The sequence below is a fragment of the Pavona decussata genome, unplaced genomic scaffold, assembly GCF_977016875.1.
Source record: "Pavona decussata unplaced genomic scaffold, jaPavDecu1.1 SCAFFOLD_215, whole genome shotgun sequence".
Taxonomy (NCBI): domain Eukaryota; kingdom Metazoa; phylum Cnidaria; class Anthozoa; order Scleractinia; family Agariciidae; genus Pavona; species Pavona decussata.
In genome coordinates, this window is record NW_028145620.1 from 2,205,522 (window position 1) to 2,221,041 (window position 15,520).

The 15,520-nt window shown below is 39.6% G+C and overlaps 2 protein-coding genes and 1 long non-coding RNA gene across 4 annotated transcripts; all 3 read left to right on the plus strand.

Moving 5' to 3' along the window:
* Positions 1 to 547: 547 nt before the first annotated feature.
* LOC146459974 (perlucin-like protein) lies at positions 548 to 9,748 on the plus strand. Of its 2 annotated transcripts, XM_085088846.1 has the most exons (3): positions 2,743 to 2,836; positions 8,801 to 9,067; positions 9,176 to 9,748. In XM_085088846.1, the coding sequence occupies exons 2-3, from the start codon at positions 8,827 to 8,829 to the stop codon at positions 9,610 to 9,612; spliced, it is 678 nt and encodes a 225-aa protein (XP_084944972.1). In that variant the 5' UTR covers positions 2,743 to 2,836; positions 8,801 to 8,826; the 3' UTR covers positions 9,613 to 9,748. The 2 variants fall into 2 exon arrangements, with proteins under 2 accessions (XP_084944973.1, XP_084944972.1); XM_085088847.1 differs by lacking the exons at positions 2,743 to 2,836; positions 8,801 to 9,067 and adding an exon at positions 548 to 841.
* Positions 977 to 2,201, plus strand: LOC146459975 (uncharacterized). The gene is made up of 2 exons (XR_014857799.1): positions 977 to 1,178; positions 1,546 to 2,201. It is a non-coding gene; the product is annotated as an uncharacterized LOC146459975 (long non-coding RNA).
* LOC146459976 (C-type lectin domain family 4 member A-like) lies at positions 3,365 to 4,620 on the plus strand. Its single transcript, XM_085088857.1, has 2 exons — positions 3,365 to 3,569; positions 3,781 to 4,620. The coding sequence occupies exons 1-2, from the start codon at positions 3,464 to 3,466 to the stop codon at positions 4,212 to 4,214; spliced, it is 540 nt and encodes a 179-aa protein (XP_084944983.1). The 5' UTR covers positions 3,365 to 3,463; the 3' UTR covers positions 4,215 to 4,620.
* Positions 9,749 to 15,520: the final 5,772 nt, after the last annotated feature.

Below are 15,520 nucleotides of genomic sequence, written 5' to 3' on the forward strand. Positions count from 1 at the left end.
CTAAACGTTGACCCTCCTAGATGGTTAACTATAGCAAGCTGATAGGGTTACCCTACCTCCCATGTAAACGAAACCGAGAAAAACTGAATTGAGGAGAGTAAGGCCTCTAAAGTGCACGCGGCTAATGCTCCTATGGCGCTGAAAATCTAATCTTGACAACATAAAATTGTTTGTTGTCACAATAAAATAAACACTGTTAATTTATACAGCAACTCGACTACGACCGATTTGCAAATCATGTCAGCTTGTGATCCCTGCCGGATCACTGAAATATGTGATCACGAGTGAATTGTTACAAGCCGCTCAAAACTGCGTGGAATAAGGTAATGCTTGGTGCAATTATCACTTTAAGGGCGGGTCCTGCCTTCACCATAATATCTTCTCAAAACTTATATAACGATCAGTTTTGATCAGAAAATTAATTTTCACTGAATGAAAGATGTTTAGTAAACTTCGACTTGAAATTGTTCTTGTTTTACTACCTCCTGTACACGTCAGTTTTATTTGGCACCGCTATCAGTGATATCATTGCATTATCAATCCAAAAGTCGCACACATTCAGCAAACGCATCACTTTACCAAACGGTTTCAATTCCTTCAAGCATGCTTTGAAAATCGAGCTTCGTTTTCATCGTTTTCATCCTGGTTTCAATTGGTTTCGCAAACTGCAAACCTCAAAACGGGAAGGCTAATAACTCTGTCATTGGTAGAAAGCCGCCTCAGCCGATGGATCAAACGTTTAATATCAACAACTGGGGTCTTGGAAAGGTCGACCGAAAACTATTGACCGACATGAAATACAAAATCGAGTCTCTTTATGAGAAATCTCAGGCTAGCCAAGGTAAATAATACAAAATTTCAGAGTTGCGTTTATTCCCGGTTAATTAAAAAAAAACACTTGGTTTTCTTATTGGAGATGATCGAACTCCTCTCTCAACAGTTTGTCGTGAAGACGGACAGGGCCGTACCTAGGATTTTTTGTCTGTGGGGGCAAACTCCGCACACCCCTCACAGGGGTCTACCTTATGTAGACAGGGTTTCTAGTTGAACATTAATTTTGTTTTCACCCCTACACAGAAAGTTGCCTCTACGACGTTTAGAGAAAAAAAACACACCGAAGCTTTTTTTTTTTAAATTGCCATGACTTCTTATGGAGTTAACATCTTGTTTAGCTTGAAGTAAATATTTTTTCTCATTTTAAAACACAGTCGATACACTGCTGTAAACAAAGGGAGAAAATCACTGAGCTTCCACAATACAAACGCACTATATCAGTGGAGCGAAGCATTTGCAAAAACACAGTCGTTATTTAAATACAATTCAAGCCTTTTCAGTATTACTGTGACACGTTGCATAGCTCTATAACACGCTACAACGATTACTAGAGAACCAAAAAACCAAATAGCCGTGCCAAGAAACACAACTCCTTGTGACAAACACTAATAGTCGGGCCCGGCATTCTAACAATTACAGAATGAAGCTCATTGCATGATACAGGCAATGATTAATTTCTGTTCTAACATTACACAAATCTCAACAAGAAAGGCAGTTAAAACTATCAAGCACTTAAAAGATCCAAGCCAAACCCAGCTGAAATGCCCTATGTGGCATAAAAACACCGTCGTCGAACACGCGGAATAAGAGATCATATTCAAAAGGAAGAGAATTTGTTACAGCGAGTTATAGCTTTTTCTGCGCGCCTAATTTACACCTACTTTTGTTGTATTTGTTTGTGCTACATCTTTCATACCTTTCGCCCCCACACCTTTAAAGATTATTATGTATGTAAAGAGCCTTTCTGACACTCCTTTTACCCTCCTTTTAAGTTTTTAGTGTGCGCGTCATTTTCAGTGTTGTAAAGTTGTGTTTCGCCGTTTTTATGTTAGTCGTTCGTTTTCTATTGTTTCTCAGTTGCTTATTCCATGTCGTTGCTTGTAGTATTTTTTAACATCTTTTATTTAATCTTTGTATTTCAAGAACCGTTCTGGTACGGATTTGTTTACCGTCGGGATGTGTTTGGAATGGTGAAGTTTTCGAATAAAGTGATAAAGTAGAGAGCTGAGTGTAATTAGCAGCGGCTACAGAATTCAAAAGAGGAAACTCAAAAATCATTAGGCGCAAATGAGCTGTCGGATGATGAACATGTGATGGTTAAATCCAAACCCGCTACAAATACTTGCGAGCAGGGCAGGCTTTTAAAACCAATTTATCTCTGAAAAAAAATATACTTGTATAACCTAGATTTAAAAAGACTAAAACACGCGCCAGAAAGTGGCGTAGGCTTGTCAGTCTTTATTTACACACCAAATTCTAAACCATAGGCAGCACAAACTGACAAAATCATTATTTTCATAAGAAAACCGGTACTGGCTTTTGCCTCAAAAGATTTTCCAAAATAATTATTTGGAATTCACATTGAAGGAATATTTTTTCAGTCAATTAGTCGATTTTCTTGTGATCAGTGTGATGTTAGAAACAAATTGAGTTTTCCTGGCGGGGGCAGCTGCCCCCTCTGCCACCGCGCTAGGTACGGCCCTGCTAACCTGATTAGTTTTGGATCAGAATATTAATTTTCATCGCCTGCGACAGCAGACGTATTTCCGGCTGTCACTTCTCTCGATCTCCGTCGAAACTGAACTTTTCGGCGGAGAGAAGCGACAGCGGCGGAAATACGTATGCGGTCGCAGGCTATGATTTTATTAATAAACTTGGACTTGAAATTTGTTCTTGTTTTACTAACTGTACACGTCAGCTTTATTGGGCACCGCTAAATCATTAGTTCTATCATTGCATTATCAATCCAAAAGTCGCACACATTCAGCAAACGCATCACTTTACCAAACGGTTTCAATTCCTTCAAGCATGCTTCTAAAATCCACTCATGCCAACTCTCCCGGATTATCCGGGAGTCTCCCGGATACGGAACGAATCTCCCGGTCTCCCGTACGGGTGACTAAACCTCCCGGATAAAAGCGACTTGGCGTCTTATTTGTATAATAGGCCAGTATTTCAACTCAAATGTTCCATAAATTTAAGAAATATTGTGTCATGGCTTCATTCCCATACCTGTTTTACCCAGTCTGCCACAAGCTTTGACGGAAACCAAAGAAAATACGGTTTTTGTCATCATTGCAATCTAAACGACTTTCTGATTGGATAAACGTTCAACCAATTAAAGAGCAGGACAAAAAAAGCTCTTGCGTTGTGCGAATTCTGCCCACAAGGTGGGAGGGGGGGGGGTAGGTGCATCAATTTTGCTTAGGGGGGAGGGGAGGGTAATAAGGGGGGGGGGGGTGCTCAGAAGAAAAAAATCTCCAGATTTCAGATCTTCAGAGGTTGGCATCTCTGAAAATCGAGCTTCGTTCTCATCGTTTATGTCCTGGTTTCAATTGGTTTCGCAAACGGCAAACCTCAAAACGGGAAGGATAATAACTCAGTCCTTGGTAATAAGCCGCCTCAGCCAATGGATCAAACATTTAATATCAACAACTGGGGTCTTGGAAAGATCGACCGAAAACTATTGACCGACATGAAATACAAAATCGACTCTCTGTATAAGAAATCTCAAGGTAAGGCGAATGAACGACAGTCAATAGTTTTACAAAATTTCAGAGTTGCGTTTATTGCGGGTTAATTAAAACCACTTTGACTTTGTTGTCTTATTGAAGATGATAATTTCATTGACTCAAAACTCCGAGTTTTGTGAAGGCTTCACATGCCTTTACATGCCCGCCAGCATGCTAAGGTTTCGAGTTAACTCGATAACTCCTTTTTCAACAGTTTGTCGAGAAGGCGGATGGGTTCGTTACGGAAATTCGCGTTTCCTGATCATCAACATTCCAACGTTGAAAAGTAGCGACGCTCGGAGAACCTGTCAGATGCTTGGCGGAGACCTGGCCATAATCAGATCTGCCGCTGAAAATACCTTCATATTTAACTTGGTCAAGAAGCAGAAAACGCTCACAGCATTTGGTGCGTGGCTTGGATTCGTCCGCAAGGCCGACAAAAAGTTCTACTGGATTGACGATACTCCACTGAGCCGAGGATACACTGCTTGGGGGAGCGGGGAACCTAACCAGCTGATAGAGAAGTGTGGAAACATATTCGGCACAGGAAGTAGTGCGGGGAAGTGGAATGACCTACTCTGCGATTTAAACCCTGCAGCACATCTGAAATATGCCCCGGTTATTCTTTGCCAGAAAAAAGTGAATTAAGTCGGCTATTCGTTTGCATTTTCAATATAAACTCGACGCGGTATTTTAAGCCATCAACAGGGGGCCTTCACTTTATGTATGGTAGTTGAACTGTTGGGTGAAGGGAAAAATAAAAATAACTAATGGCGGTTTTGTAATCTGTGAACTGTTCTCAGCAAATAAGCTCGCAACTTTTTGCTGTTGGGTGAATAGAAAAATAAAAATAATTGATAGTGGTTATGCGTATCTGTGAACTCAGTTTTCAGCAAATAAGTTCGCGATTCATATTGTTACTCTGGCTTGGGTGAATAGAAAAATAAGAATAATTGATGGTGGTTATGTAATCTGTGAACTGTTTTCAGCAAAAAAGTTCATAATTTTTTACTCTTGGGTTGAATAAAAAAATAAAAATAACTGACAGTGGTTATGTAATCTGTGAATTGGCTTCAGTAAATTTGCTCGTAATATTTGGCTGCATGTAAACTATCTACATAGACAACATTTCAGACTACTAGGAGTTCGTTCAAGTTCATTTTAAAGATCAGACTGACTGAAAAAGGTTTCATTATTGTTACCAACTGACTTTAAAGACTGAAGTTTAAGGCCCTTTCAAAATGTAGTCAATTTGATTTGTACACATTCAGTATAAGGATCTAGTGTTTCTTATAAGTTAGGAAAAAAAAAGATTCAGTCGCAGTTGAAAATCCAATGGCGTGCTTCTGGCGATGACAGAGTAAAAAAAGGTTTCAGTATTGTTACCAAACTTGAAAGAAAGTTCTAGGCCCTTTCAAAATGCAGTCAATTTAATTTTTACAGATATATCAGGATCTAGTTGTTCTTATAAGTTGGGAGAGAAAACAAGAGCGACTCAGTCGCAGTTGATTATCCAATGATATACTTCTGGCGATTATCGACAAACGCTATTCTCAATCGACTGACTTTTACAATAAAATTTTTCACGGAAAAAGCCGGAAAAATTGAATGCAATTTCCTGATCTCTCCTCCGGTGGGTTTCCCGTTCCACTTTATATCACATCAAATCTCAGGGATCCTAGTTTCCTGGTTTAACTGTGCTCTTCCCCATTGCCGCGCGGTTTCATTTTTATCCTTTTCTGTTTAATTTTCTTTCGGTTTTAACTAGCCTGGTGATTCTGAACAGAGAATAACTGACAATTGACACTTTTCCAGTGACCTCAGTTTCAGGCAAAAGCACCGACTTTCGCGCACTCCAATCATTTTTTGCGTTTTTCTGCGATTTGAGTAGTTATAAAGGGAGTAAAGAATACTCTCTCCTCTTTGGTACAGCAAAAAAAACCCCGGTTCGCTTGCTCATTTTCTATTCTCACCGACCTCCGCCAACATGAAATTTGACTGCGATTCTTTTCACTTCTATACATATCACATGTTGCATTTAGAGTTCAGTTCTCTGGTTTATTCTGACATTGTCAGCTAATTTTCGTTAGACAATATGCACTGATTCTTTTCTTGGTTGTCAGTCAAATCCGCAAAATCTAAAGCCTAAGACTGTGTCTTCTTGCGTTTTTAATTCAAGGGAAGCTATTTCATGCGCTCAAAACATTTTGGCATAGGCCGTTACCACGAGCTTACCCGGTTAACGTGTTTTTGTCTCTTCAGTTGCGAGGCATGGCTCCCTTGTCGAGAGATTCCCATGAGAGCCCCACCAAGAGAGCCAGCTCGCAAGGGACCTGAAACACCCAAAAGTACCTTTTGGAGGTTTGCTAATCAGTGCTGTCTGATACGCTCATGATAATTAAGGTCTCACGCAAAACACAGTCCATACACACCCGATCCATTTTGAAGCTGGCAAAAGTATGACGCTAAAAATATGATCAGCCCTAAACTGAGGAGCGGATTGCCCATCGCTTTGCATTGAGCCAAGCAGGGCGCGGGGTTATACGGTATTTTTAAGGAAAACTAATCAGTCGGCGTACGAATAAATTCCTCAAACACATATTTAGTCTCTTTACCTAAATGTTTTAGTTATCAAACACAGGGCCTCAAGACCCGAGAACAGTCATACCAAAAGTAATCTTCGACTTTCCGCATATTTGGGACTACTCGTTTTATTTCTTGTATTTAGACCTGTTTTGTTCTTTGTATTTATTTTGATGTGTCGAATAAAGCTGATTAAAAAATATATCTTCTTGTCTGAAATATTCCCCGCGACACCAAAACGAACTCCTTCTTCCATTGTAGCTTTATTGAAGTCGACATAGGTTGAGGATGAAACATGTAACTTCCCAACCTAGTAATCGGAAGGTCTTAGGTTCGACTCCTGCTAGGAGCAGTGGGATTTTCTTTTTTCGGAGTATGCCTCTCACTGAATAATACATCCTTCTCTTTACTTACAGTTGTGAGGTTATGTGATATTTCGGCAATCTTCTTTTTTTTTTTTTTTTTTCGAAATTGAGAGACTAATTCTAGACGGTAGTAAAAGTCAAAAAATATAATTTTCTTCAGCTTTTCTTATATTATTTTTTATTTCAGTCCATACTGTTCTCTTTCTATCAAATACAAAGCTATACAGTCTCCCTCTCTCTTTTACCAGTAGCTATTTAAAACTTCCGCACAATATCTTGCGCAGTTTTAAAATTGACTTCTCTCCAAAAATCTCTGTAAAAAGGAACAAGATTCAATAGAAAATTAAATACGACAAAACGTTAGAAAACGTAACCATAACCCCGGGAATCGAACTGCAAAACGCAAGAAATCCTGTGTAAATACAGTCCTGTCACCCTGCTTGCAGAGCGCTTCTTTCTAGCAAGTTTTTTAGCATGTATGAATTTGGTATTTCCCGTAGTTGGCTTGTTCAGCAAAAGGAAAATCCTCTGTTAGCTGCAGGGTAGTATAAAACTCAAGTAAACTCACAGTCTGTCTCTCTTCACTCACCTAATTTTACATAGATCCTGGAGATTCCTACTTCACTTAACCAGTGAGAATATTCCAGTGGAGTTCTTCTGATATACGGCTTTATCCGATCAGTTGCTATTAAAATGTCTCCAGGCAAAAGTGAACATATTGCTTTACAACTACCACCACGAATACCGGGGACAGGCGCTGCGTTACACTTGAGGGACTGGGCCAGAGAGCTCGTGAGTCACGCTTCGACTGCTTATATTAGGGCCGGGTCTTGAAAGGGAGGACACGAGAGTTGACGATTTTACGAGGTCGGAACAAAAAAAAAAAAAACTCATTCATCTTCGTGAATACTTTCTCCAGATTATGGACATTTTCTACGCTTCAGTACCTGGGTCTATTCGCTTTCTGGTCAATTGGCCGCTTTTCTTTTCCCTTTTGATTTATTGCGTAGCTAAACAAGTACGGCTCCGTCTGTCGAACCTTTGTTTTGCTTAAGACTTTCGCCAATTAACTGGACATCATCAGGAGAATGTTTTATTCAAGCCGCCAAGCTGCTGCCCTGACTGTTGTTTTGACTTGTTTGACGTTCCGGTTTTGGATTTCACCGCTCTTGTTGCCCGGCGCCGCTTGTTACAGTTGTTAGCATAGTTCGCCGAAATAATTCTCCAGGTTCTGATCCCCCAAGGAGGGCTACTTATACCTCGGCCTACCTCGAGCTTTCACATTCAAAAAGTTAACCCTAGATAGCAGATAGGGTTTCCCTCCTCCTAGGGTAATCCAACCTCGCATCTAAGCGAAACCGGGAAAAACTGAGTATAAACACCCTTCCTCCACGTAAACAGGCCCTTAATCACGTGACCTATAATGCGCCTGACGCCTCCTACGACGTATCTGCATGTAGACTTGACAATAAGAAACACCGTTAATTTATACAGCAATTCGACTATGACCGATTTGCAAGATCATTACGTGATCACGAGTGAATTGTTACACGCAGCTCAAAACTGCGTTGAATTAAGGTAATAACGGCGCAATTACACTCTTTTTTATACGAATTCTTTTTATAAGAATATCGTGGCTAAAATTTGCGAAATTTTAAGAATATTTTAAGAATAAACCCGAGGCTAAGATTTTGAAAAGAAGATAATTATGTGTGTTGAAAAATTGTAAATACAATACAATTATATGTTTTTAACTAAAGTGTAAAATTCGTCCTTTCTCTAAAAGACAAAACTAGTCAATTAGACGATAAACTGACCTACACTGGCCAAATGTCCAATGCTAATGACAGTTCGATACAGATCTGGACACCAAACCGTTGTAATTAATACCCCAATACATTCTAAAACGGAAATGTCATACGCTATAATCTAAGAACATTCACAAGAATATTTTCAGTCTAACATCGGCAGAAAAATAAGAATATTCTTCCTGGGCCGGAAAAAAAACATTCTTAAAAACACACAAAAAAAAGAGTGTATCACTTTAAGGTGGTTCTTGTCTCGCTTTAATGTCTCCTTTTTAACGACTGCTATGAACTTATCCAATATGAAACCTAAATAATTAGTTTTAATCAGAAAATTAATTTTCATCGAATGAATGATGTTTAATAAACTTCGACTTGAAATTGTTCTTGTTTTACTGACTGTAAACGTCAGCTTTATTCGGCACCGCTGAATCATTGCATTATCAATCGCCCACATCTGTGTTCAGCAAACGCATCACTGACCAAACGGCTTCAATTCCTTCAAGCATGCTTCGAAAATCGAGCTTCGTTTTCATCGTTTATATCCTGGTTTCAATTGGTTTGGCAAATGGCAAACCTCAAAACTCCGGGAAGGCTAATAACTCAGTCCTTGGTAATAAGCCGTCTCAGCCGATGGATCAAACATTTAATATCAACAACTGGGGTCTTGGAAAGGTCGACCGAAAACTTCTGACCGACATGAAATACAAAATCGACTGTCTGTATGAGAAATCTCAAGCTAGCCAAGGTAAATAATACAAAATTTCAGAGTTGCCTTTATTCCCGGTTAACTAAAAAACACTTGGTTTTCTTATTGGAGATGATATTTTCTTTGATCGAATTCCTCTCTCAACAGTTTGTCGAGAAGACGGATGGGTTCGCTACGGAAATTCGCGTTTCCTGATCATCAACATTCCAACCTTGAAATGGAGCGACGCTCGGAGAACCTGTCAGATGCTTGGCGGAGACCTGGCCATAATCAGATCTGCCGCTGAAAATACCTTCATATTTAACTTGGTGAAGAACCAGAAAACCTTCGCAGCATGGGGTGCGTGGCTTGGTTTCGTCCGCAAGGCCGACAAAAAGTTCTACTGGATTGACGATACTCCACTGAGCCGAGGATACACTAATTTTGGAAGAGGGCATCCTAATAATGTGAATGAAAAGTGTGGAAACATATTTGGCTCCGAATATAGAACGGGGATTGCGAAGTGGAATGACCTATTCTGCGATGTAAATCCTGCACATCTGAAGTTTGCCCCGGTTATTCTTTGCCAGAAAAAAGCGAATTAAGTCGGCTACTCGATCGACTGCCGTTTTTTAATGTAAACTCGATGCGATATTTTAAGCAATCAACACGGGGCCTTCGCTTTTATGTAAAGTAGTTGAACTGTTGGGTGAGTAGGAAAATAAAAATAATTAATGGCGGTTTTGTACAGTCTGTGAACTGTTTTTAGCAAATAAGTTCGCAATTTTTTACTGTTGAGTCAATAACAAAATATAAATAAAAATAACTGATGGTGGTTATGAAATCTGTGAATTGGTTTTAGTAAATTTGCTCGTAATATTTGACTACATGTAAACTCTGTACATAGACAACATTTTAGACTTCTTCCGTTCAAATTCATTTTAAAGATGACGGAGGGAAAAAGTTTCATTATTGTTACCAAACTTTAAAGAAAGTTCTAGGCGCTTTCAAAATGCAGTCAATTTGATTTGTACAGATTTATCAGGATCTAGTTGTTTTTATAAGTTGGGAGAGAAAACAAGAAAGACTCAGTCGCAGTTGAAAATCCAATGATATGCTTCTGGCGGTTATCGACAAACGCTATTCCCAATCGACTGACTTTTACTACGAAAATTCGCATGCAGTGTGGGGAAAAATTGGATGCAATTTCCTCCGGTGGGTTTCCCGTTTCACTTTATATCGTACATCTGATCTCAGCGGGGATCCTAGTTTCTTGGCTTTAGTGCGTTACCCTCCCCTGCCGCGTTTCACTTTTATCCTTTTCTGTTCGGTTTTACCCAGCCTGGTGATTCTGAACAGAGAATAACTGAAAAATGACGTTTTTCCAGTGGCTTTAGTTTCAGGTATAAGCACAGACTTTCGCGCAGTCATATTTTTGGCTTTTTTTCGCGATCTGAGTAGTATGGAAGAGAGTAAAGAATACTTTCTCCTCTTTGGTGAAGCAGAGTACCCGTTTCGCTTCCTCATTTTCAATTCTCAACGACCTCCGCCAACATGAAATTTGAATATTCCGCACACAGACTTTTCCCGTATGTGATACAATATGTGATGTACATATTGTAAAATCTCTGTGTGCGGATTATTAACTCTTTAATCCTCAACAAAGCTCAACCTGAAACGAATCTTTTTTAGTCATTAGGCGGGAAAGGTGCTTAGTTAATTTAGGCGAGAAACACACACGACAAATATTTAACAATTATTCCATGAGCGCGCGTTGGATATGAGATGGTAAATAGCCAACGAGGCGCGAAGCGCCGAGTTGGCTATAACTAATCTCATATCCAACAAGCGCGAATGGAATAATTGTTTTATTAAATTCTCCGCGTTTTTACATTGCTGTTGAAGTTTACCGAATTTTAATATTTTAAGAAAAAAATTTCTTTCAAATTTAAACGACCGGATGTTGAGGCAACCTCCGACCAAAGCGCGCGAAACCTAATGATCACATGACACGCGCAGCGCTTTGCAAACGGAGTTGAATGAAAAATCGAAGGGGAAGAAAATCGGACCCAGTCGGACATCTCAAATTCAAGAAACGTTTAAATGTACAAATTATAACCTTTCTGAGACTAGCATTCAAGTGCTTTTGAAGTTCCAGCTCATCGAGAAGCGTAATAGTTGTGCACATTTGAGCAAATGTTCTGCTGTTTGGTGCCGAGCGAAGGAAGAGATCAGGGCAAGGACGGCTTTTATCGTGCTGAACTGAATTCCTCGCGGACGATTTAGAACCATCTGAAGTCCTCGTAAATTCGTAAGGCAGGCGTGAAGCTCTTCCTGAGAAATTTCTTCGATTGGCTTTACCCTCTTACCGCCAGGGTTTGCAAGCCATCCTGAAATTTTTGAAGGTAACCGGTTGTTATTGTTGTTGTTATGTGATCTAAAAAATCGTAAAATCTTGCAATTTTGAAGATTTTAAAGGAAACTTCAGAGATACGTACCATTAAATAGTGTCATACCGAACTTTGTGGCTTTTATTGTTGTTATATTGAGATGGCATTGTTTGGTATTTCTTTCTTTTCCTTTTTTGTTCTACATTTTTCCGAAGAAACTTTTGCTTCCCGCCGAAAAAAAATAATTAGCTTAGTGACACCTGGGGCTTTCGTTTTCCATATAAGGTCAAACTACGGTATATGAGCTGATAATCGAGATTTAGTGAACCAATCAGAACGCTAGAAATCCAATATCTAGCGAGAAATTTAATAATTTTCATAATTAAAAATTTTCATTACTTCCGAGTTTTCGGGAAAAGTCAGGTCATATAGAGTGTCAGAAAAGGCCAAACACAGGCCAGAAAGGCCATAACCAGGCCTGAACGGCCAAAACCACGCCAAAAAGGACAAAAGGAGACAAACGGGCCATTTGTAGTTATGTGTCTTTATTATATGGCAAGGTAGTCTTGAGGTAAATCCGCGCGTTCTGATTGGTTCTTTCTTGGTCGGGATTTTACCATACGGACCGTTTCCGTGGAAACGGTCATAAGCCGTGTATTTTGTTTAGGACAAGCGGCAAATTTGAAAATTTGCAGCTAAAACTGCGAAAAGAAAATCTGAAAATACTTCCATTCTTTGCAAAAGAATGATTCCAACATGGACGAAAAAGAATATCATTTACAAAGCAAATTTTACTATCCTAAAGATCTAGAAACCTCTGAAACAGGCATCAGCGAAGGCCACGAAGCCATTGACGATTTCGTAAACAAACAGAGAAGTGAAAACACAAAAGGAAGACGTCTACTAATATGATCACACTACTCCGTTTTATTGAAGCTAATGGCTTAAAAATAGTCAAACAATTGAAAGCCTACCTGCGTCCGAGCTTGACCACCTTTCGTCAATTTTTTTTATGTACGTACGCAGGCAAAGGTGAAAACGAGGCAGCAACACTGGATTAACTTCCTTTTATGACCTTTTATGGGCATTTTTATTGTTTGCAGCTTTGTGGCTCTTTTGTTTCTAGAATAAAAGCTTGAAAGAACCGACGCTTAGCAAATTTGCGACCGCGAGATTCAAAATCTTCGTTGATGACCAGTTGTTGACAATATTACCCTTCTCGGGGGTGGGATAAGGGAAATGTCGCTCAGAACAACGACAATTTTACCGGGGTACGGAAGGGAAATTTTGTTACATGACGCGCGGGCTGTTGACGTTTCAATGTATTTCCCTTCTTCGCGCAAACCGGCGAATGTGAACGTTCAGAAGCACGCTAAAAGGGCTAGGGTTTGTATTCTAAAATACAAATGAAAAAGCGCAAAACAACTACACGCAAGAACCAGTCATCGGATAAGAAACTGAAAATTTATGAGAAGTAATAAGGATTTTTTTCTGGTTTGCGGCAATAGGCCAGGTGCTTTTAAAGTCAAAGCCGCTGCGAGGAAAGTAGCCTACCTGCAGCGAAGAACTACCGTATATAGTTACGCCACTATCAATTATGTGCAGTAATTCCACTAGTGTATGTATAACTTGAACGATTTCATGGCCGTTGTGCATTGTTTTCTCGTCTTTGTCTCTTAATCGTCAACAAATTATTAATTGACAAAAACTTTACTTTCAAAGTAGAAGCGCGTGCCGCCAACGTTTGTCAAGTCTTGTACGCAACATGAATGAAATTCTAACGATGACCTTTCTTCAGCTTGTTCCGCAAATTGCCTATAGAGAAAAGTTACCGACGTATAACATTTTTTTAGCGCAACTGAGCTTCTTTGAAATTCGCGCTTAGTTGACTCCATTGTTTTCTTGTTGTCATAGATGGTCAATGAGTACTAGTTATGCGAATGCTAAATGGTTACAGAGACGTGTGCACTTGACAACAATCATTCCGCTATTGTCACTTGACACTGAACCATTTCGCTCACGCAATCAGAAGAGATCGTCGAGAAAGAAGAAGTTTCAGTTTCTAGAAAATGTTTTCGAAGTTTAAGATAGATAAGGCGCGAAAATCGCCCCTATTGTTTTACGTTCAACAGCAATGTTTACTTGTTTCAATAGACCAAAAAATAAAAAAAGCGAAGCCTAATAATAGCTTAAGTAAACCCGCCTTTTCGCGCACTCTCGACATAAAGCGGTGTGTCTTCATTGTATTTCTTCCATCCTTTTCTTTCTTTATTGAGTTGTTTTTAGCAGTGGAACAATTGGCGAAAATGCAAAATCGCTGTTTAAACGTGAAAAGGTGCAAAAGAAAAACTTGTCTTCTTGCCTTTCGACAACAGTTATGATTTTCGTTCATCGTTTTCGTAGATCCAGACGCAATTGGTTAAATAATTATTAAGCCCAGCACGAACTTTAAACAGAAGTCATTTTCAAAGTAGCATAGCGTATAAAGAATATGAAACTGAGATAAAACGTAGCAGCCGCTGTATATTGCGCTGAAAACTGGAAAAGTTTTCCAGTTTTCAGCGCAATATACAGCGATACTTATCTGAGAAGAAATATCCATTCAACATACTCAAGGATGACGAGTTTGAAAAATCGAGAAGAGTTCTAGCTGCGAAGCACAAGTCACTAGTTCACGAGCACGACAGAAGAAACAAATTGCAAGCCGCTCAGGCGATTGACGAAAACGAAGAAGATGCTCTATTTGAGGCAGGAGAATTCGGCGACTCCAATACGGTTGCACTTCAAAGAACTGTGTGGTGGTTTTTATCCCTACACTTGGGTTTCCAAGCCAGAGATGAGAGCGATGAGGACGATTGACTTAATGCTGCTTCTTTTAAAGTTGAATATGTTTTTCACAGCAACCTTTTCTCAGTACTTTGTGATGGGCTTGTAATTAAAGTTTCGACGAAACCAGTTTTGTGAGTTTCAAAAACAAACCGCAGCTGTTAAGATTTTCGTCAAATTCCGCTACAAATCGTTCTTGAAGTCTTTTCTATAATCAAGATGATTACATGTAAACGTTCAGTAAATTTGCTTTCAAACTCGTGGTACGAAGTTTCAGGGTTGCTTGCGTCATCAAAAACACGTCACGCGGGAAACCCTTTGAATTCAAGTGAACGGAAGTCGTTTTTATAAATAAACAAGTTTGCTCCGAGTGCCATATAATAAACTACTTACTAACCTAGCTTGCTCGAGCCGTACTGGGGAATATTGGCCCTCGGTCGTTTTTGTACCGACCTCGCCGCGCTCGGTCCGTACTGCCTCGACCTCAGGCCAATATTCCCCAGTGCGGCCCTCGCGCTCGGTTAGTAAGAGGTTATTATTTTTCTCAGACACACGCGTGGGTGTCGCGCGTATTTGTTTTTTGTCTTTTCTAAAAAGACCTCCGAATGAGGATTCTTTAGCTTAGAAATTGTAGATCCTGGAGCTTGCGACTAGTCAAAGGGCTTTCGCCTTCCGTGGAGCAAAAGTCTACAATAATTTATCGAAGAGACAAGGAAAGTCTTAGCGTTTTGAAAAAGAGACTTTTTAAGAATCTTTTTAATTCATATATCTTTTTATCGTAATTTTTTTCTCTACTTTATCATCTAAATTTAAATTGTTTTCATTATTATTATTTTTATTTTCACGTATGGCGGAATAGCCTCCAAAGTGGAGCTATACAATGAAGTATTTACGTATGTACGATACCATGACTGCCATAAGTTAAAAATACAGTATGACATCATTGATAAACCTGTCAAACCAGTTCGTAACCTGTTGGTGAGACTAAACTAAAATATGACGTCATCCTATAATGAGTGATCAAGACAATAGGCCATGACGTCATCGGCGTTAATTTATTCCCCCTCAAGTAAATGAGATTCCCCCTCAAAAAGGGGGACTAAAACAACCTTCCTAGACTACTATCGGGTGTGTATGGAGTGTGTTTTGCGTGAGACCTTAAGATTAATTATCATGAGTGTATCAGCCAGCACTGATTAGCAAACCTCCAAAAGGTACTTTTGCGTGATTCAGGTCCCTTGCGAGCTGGCTCTCTTAGCTATAGTGGGGCACTCATGGGAATCTGTCGGCGAGGGAG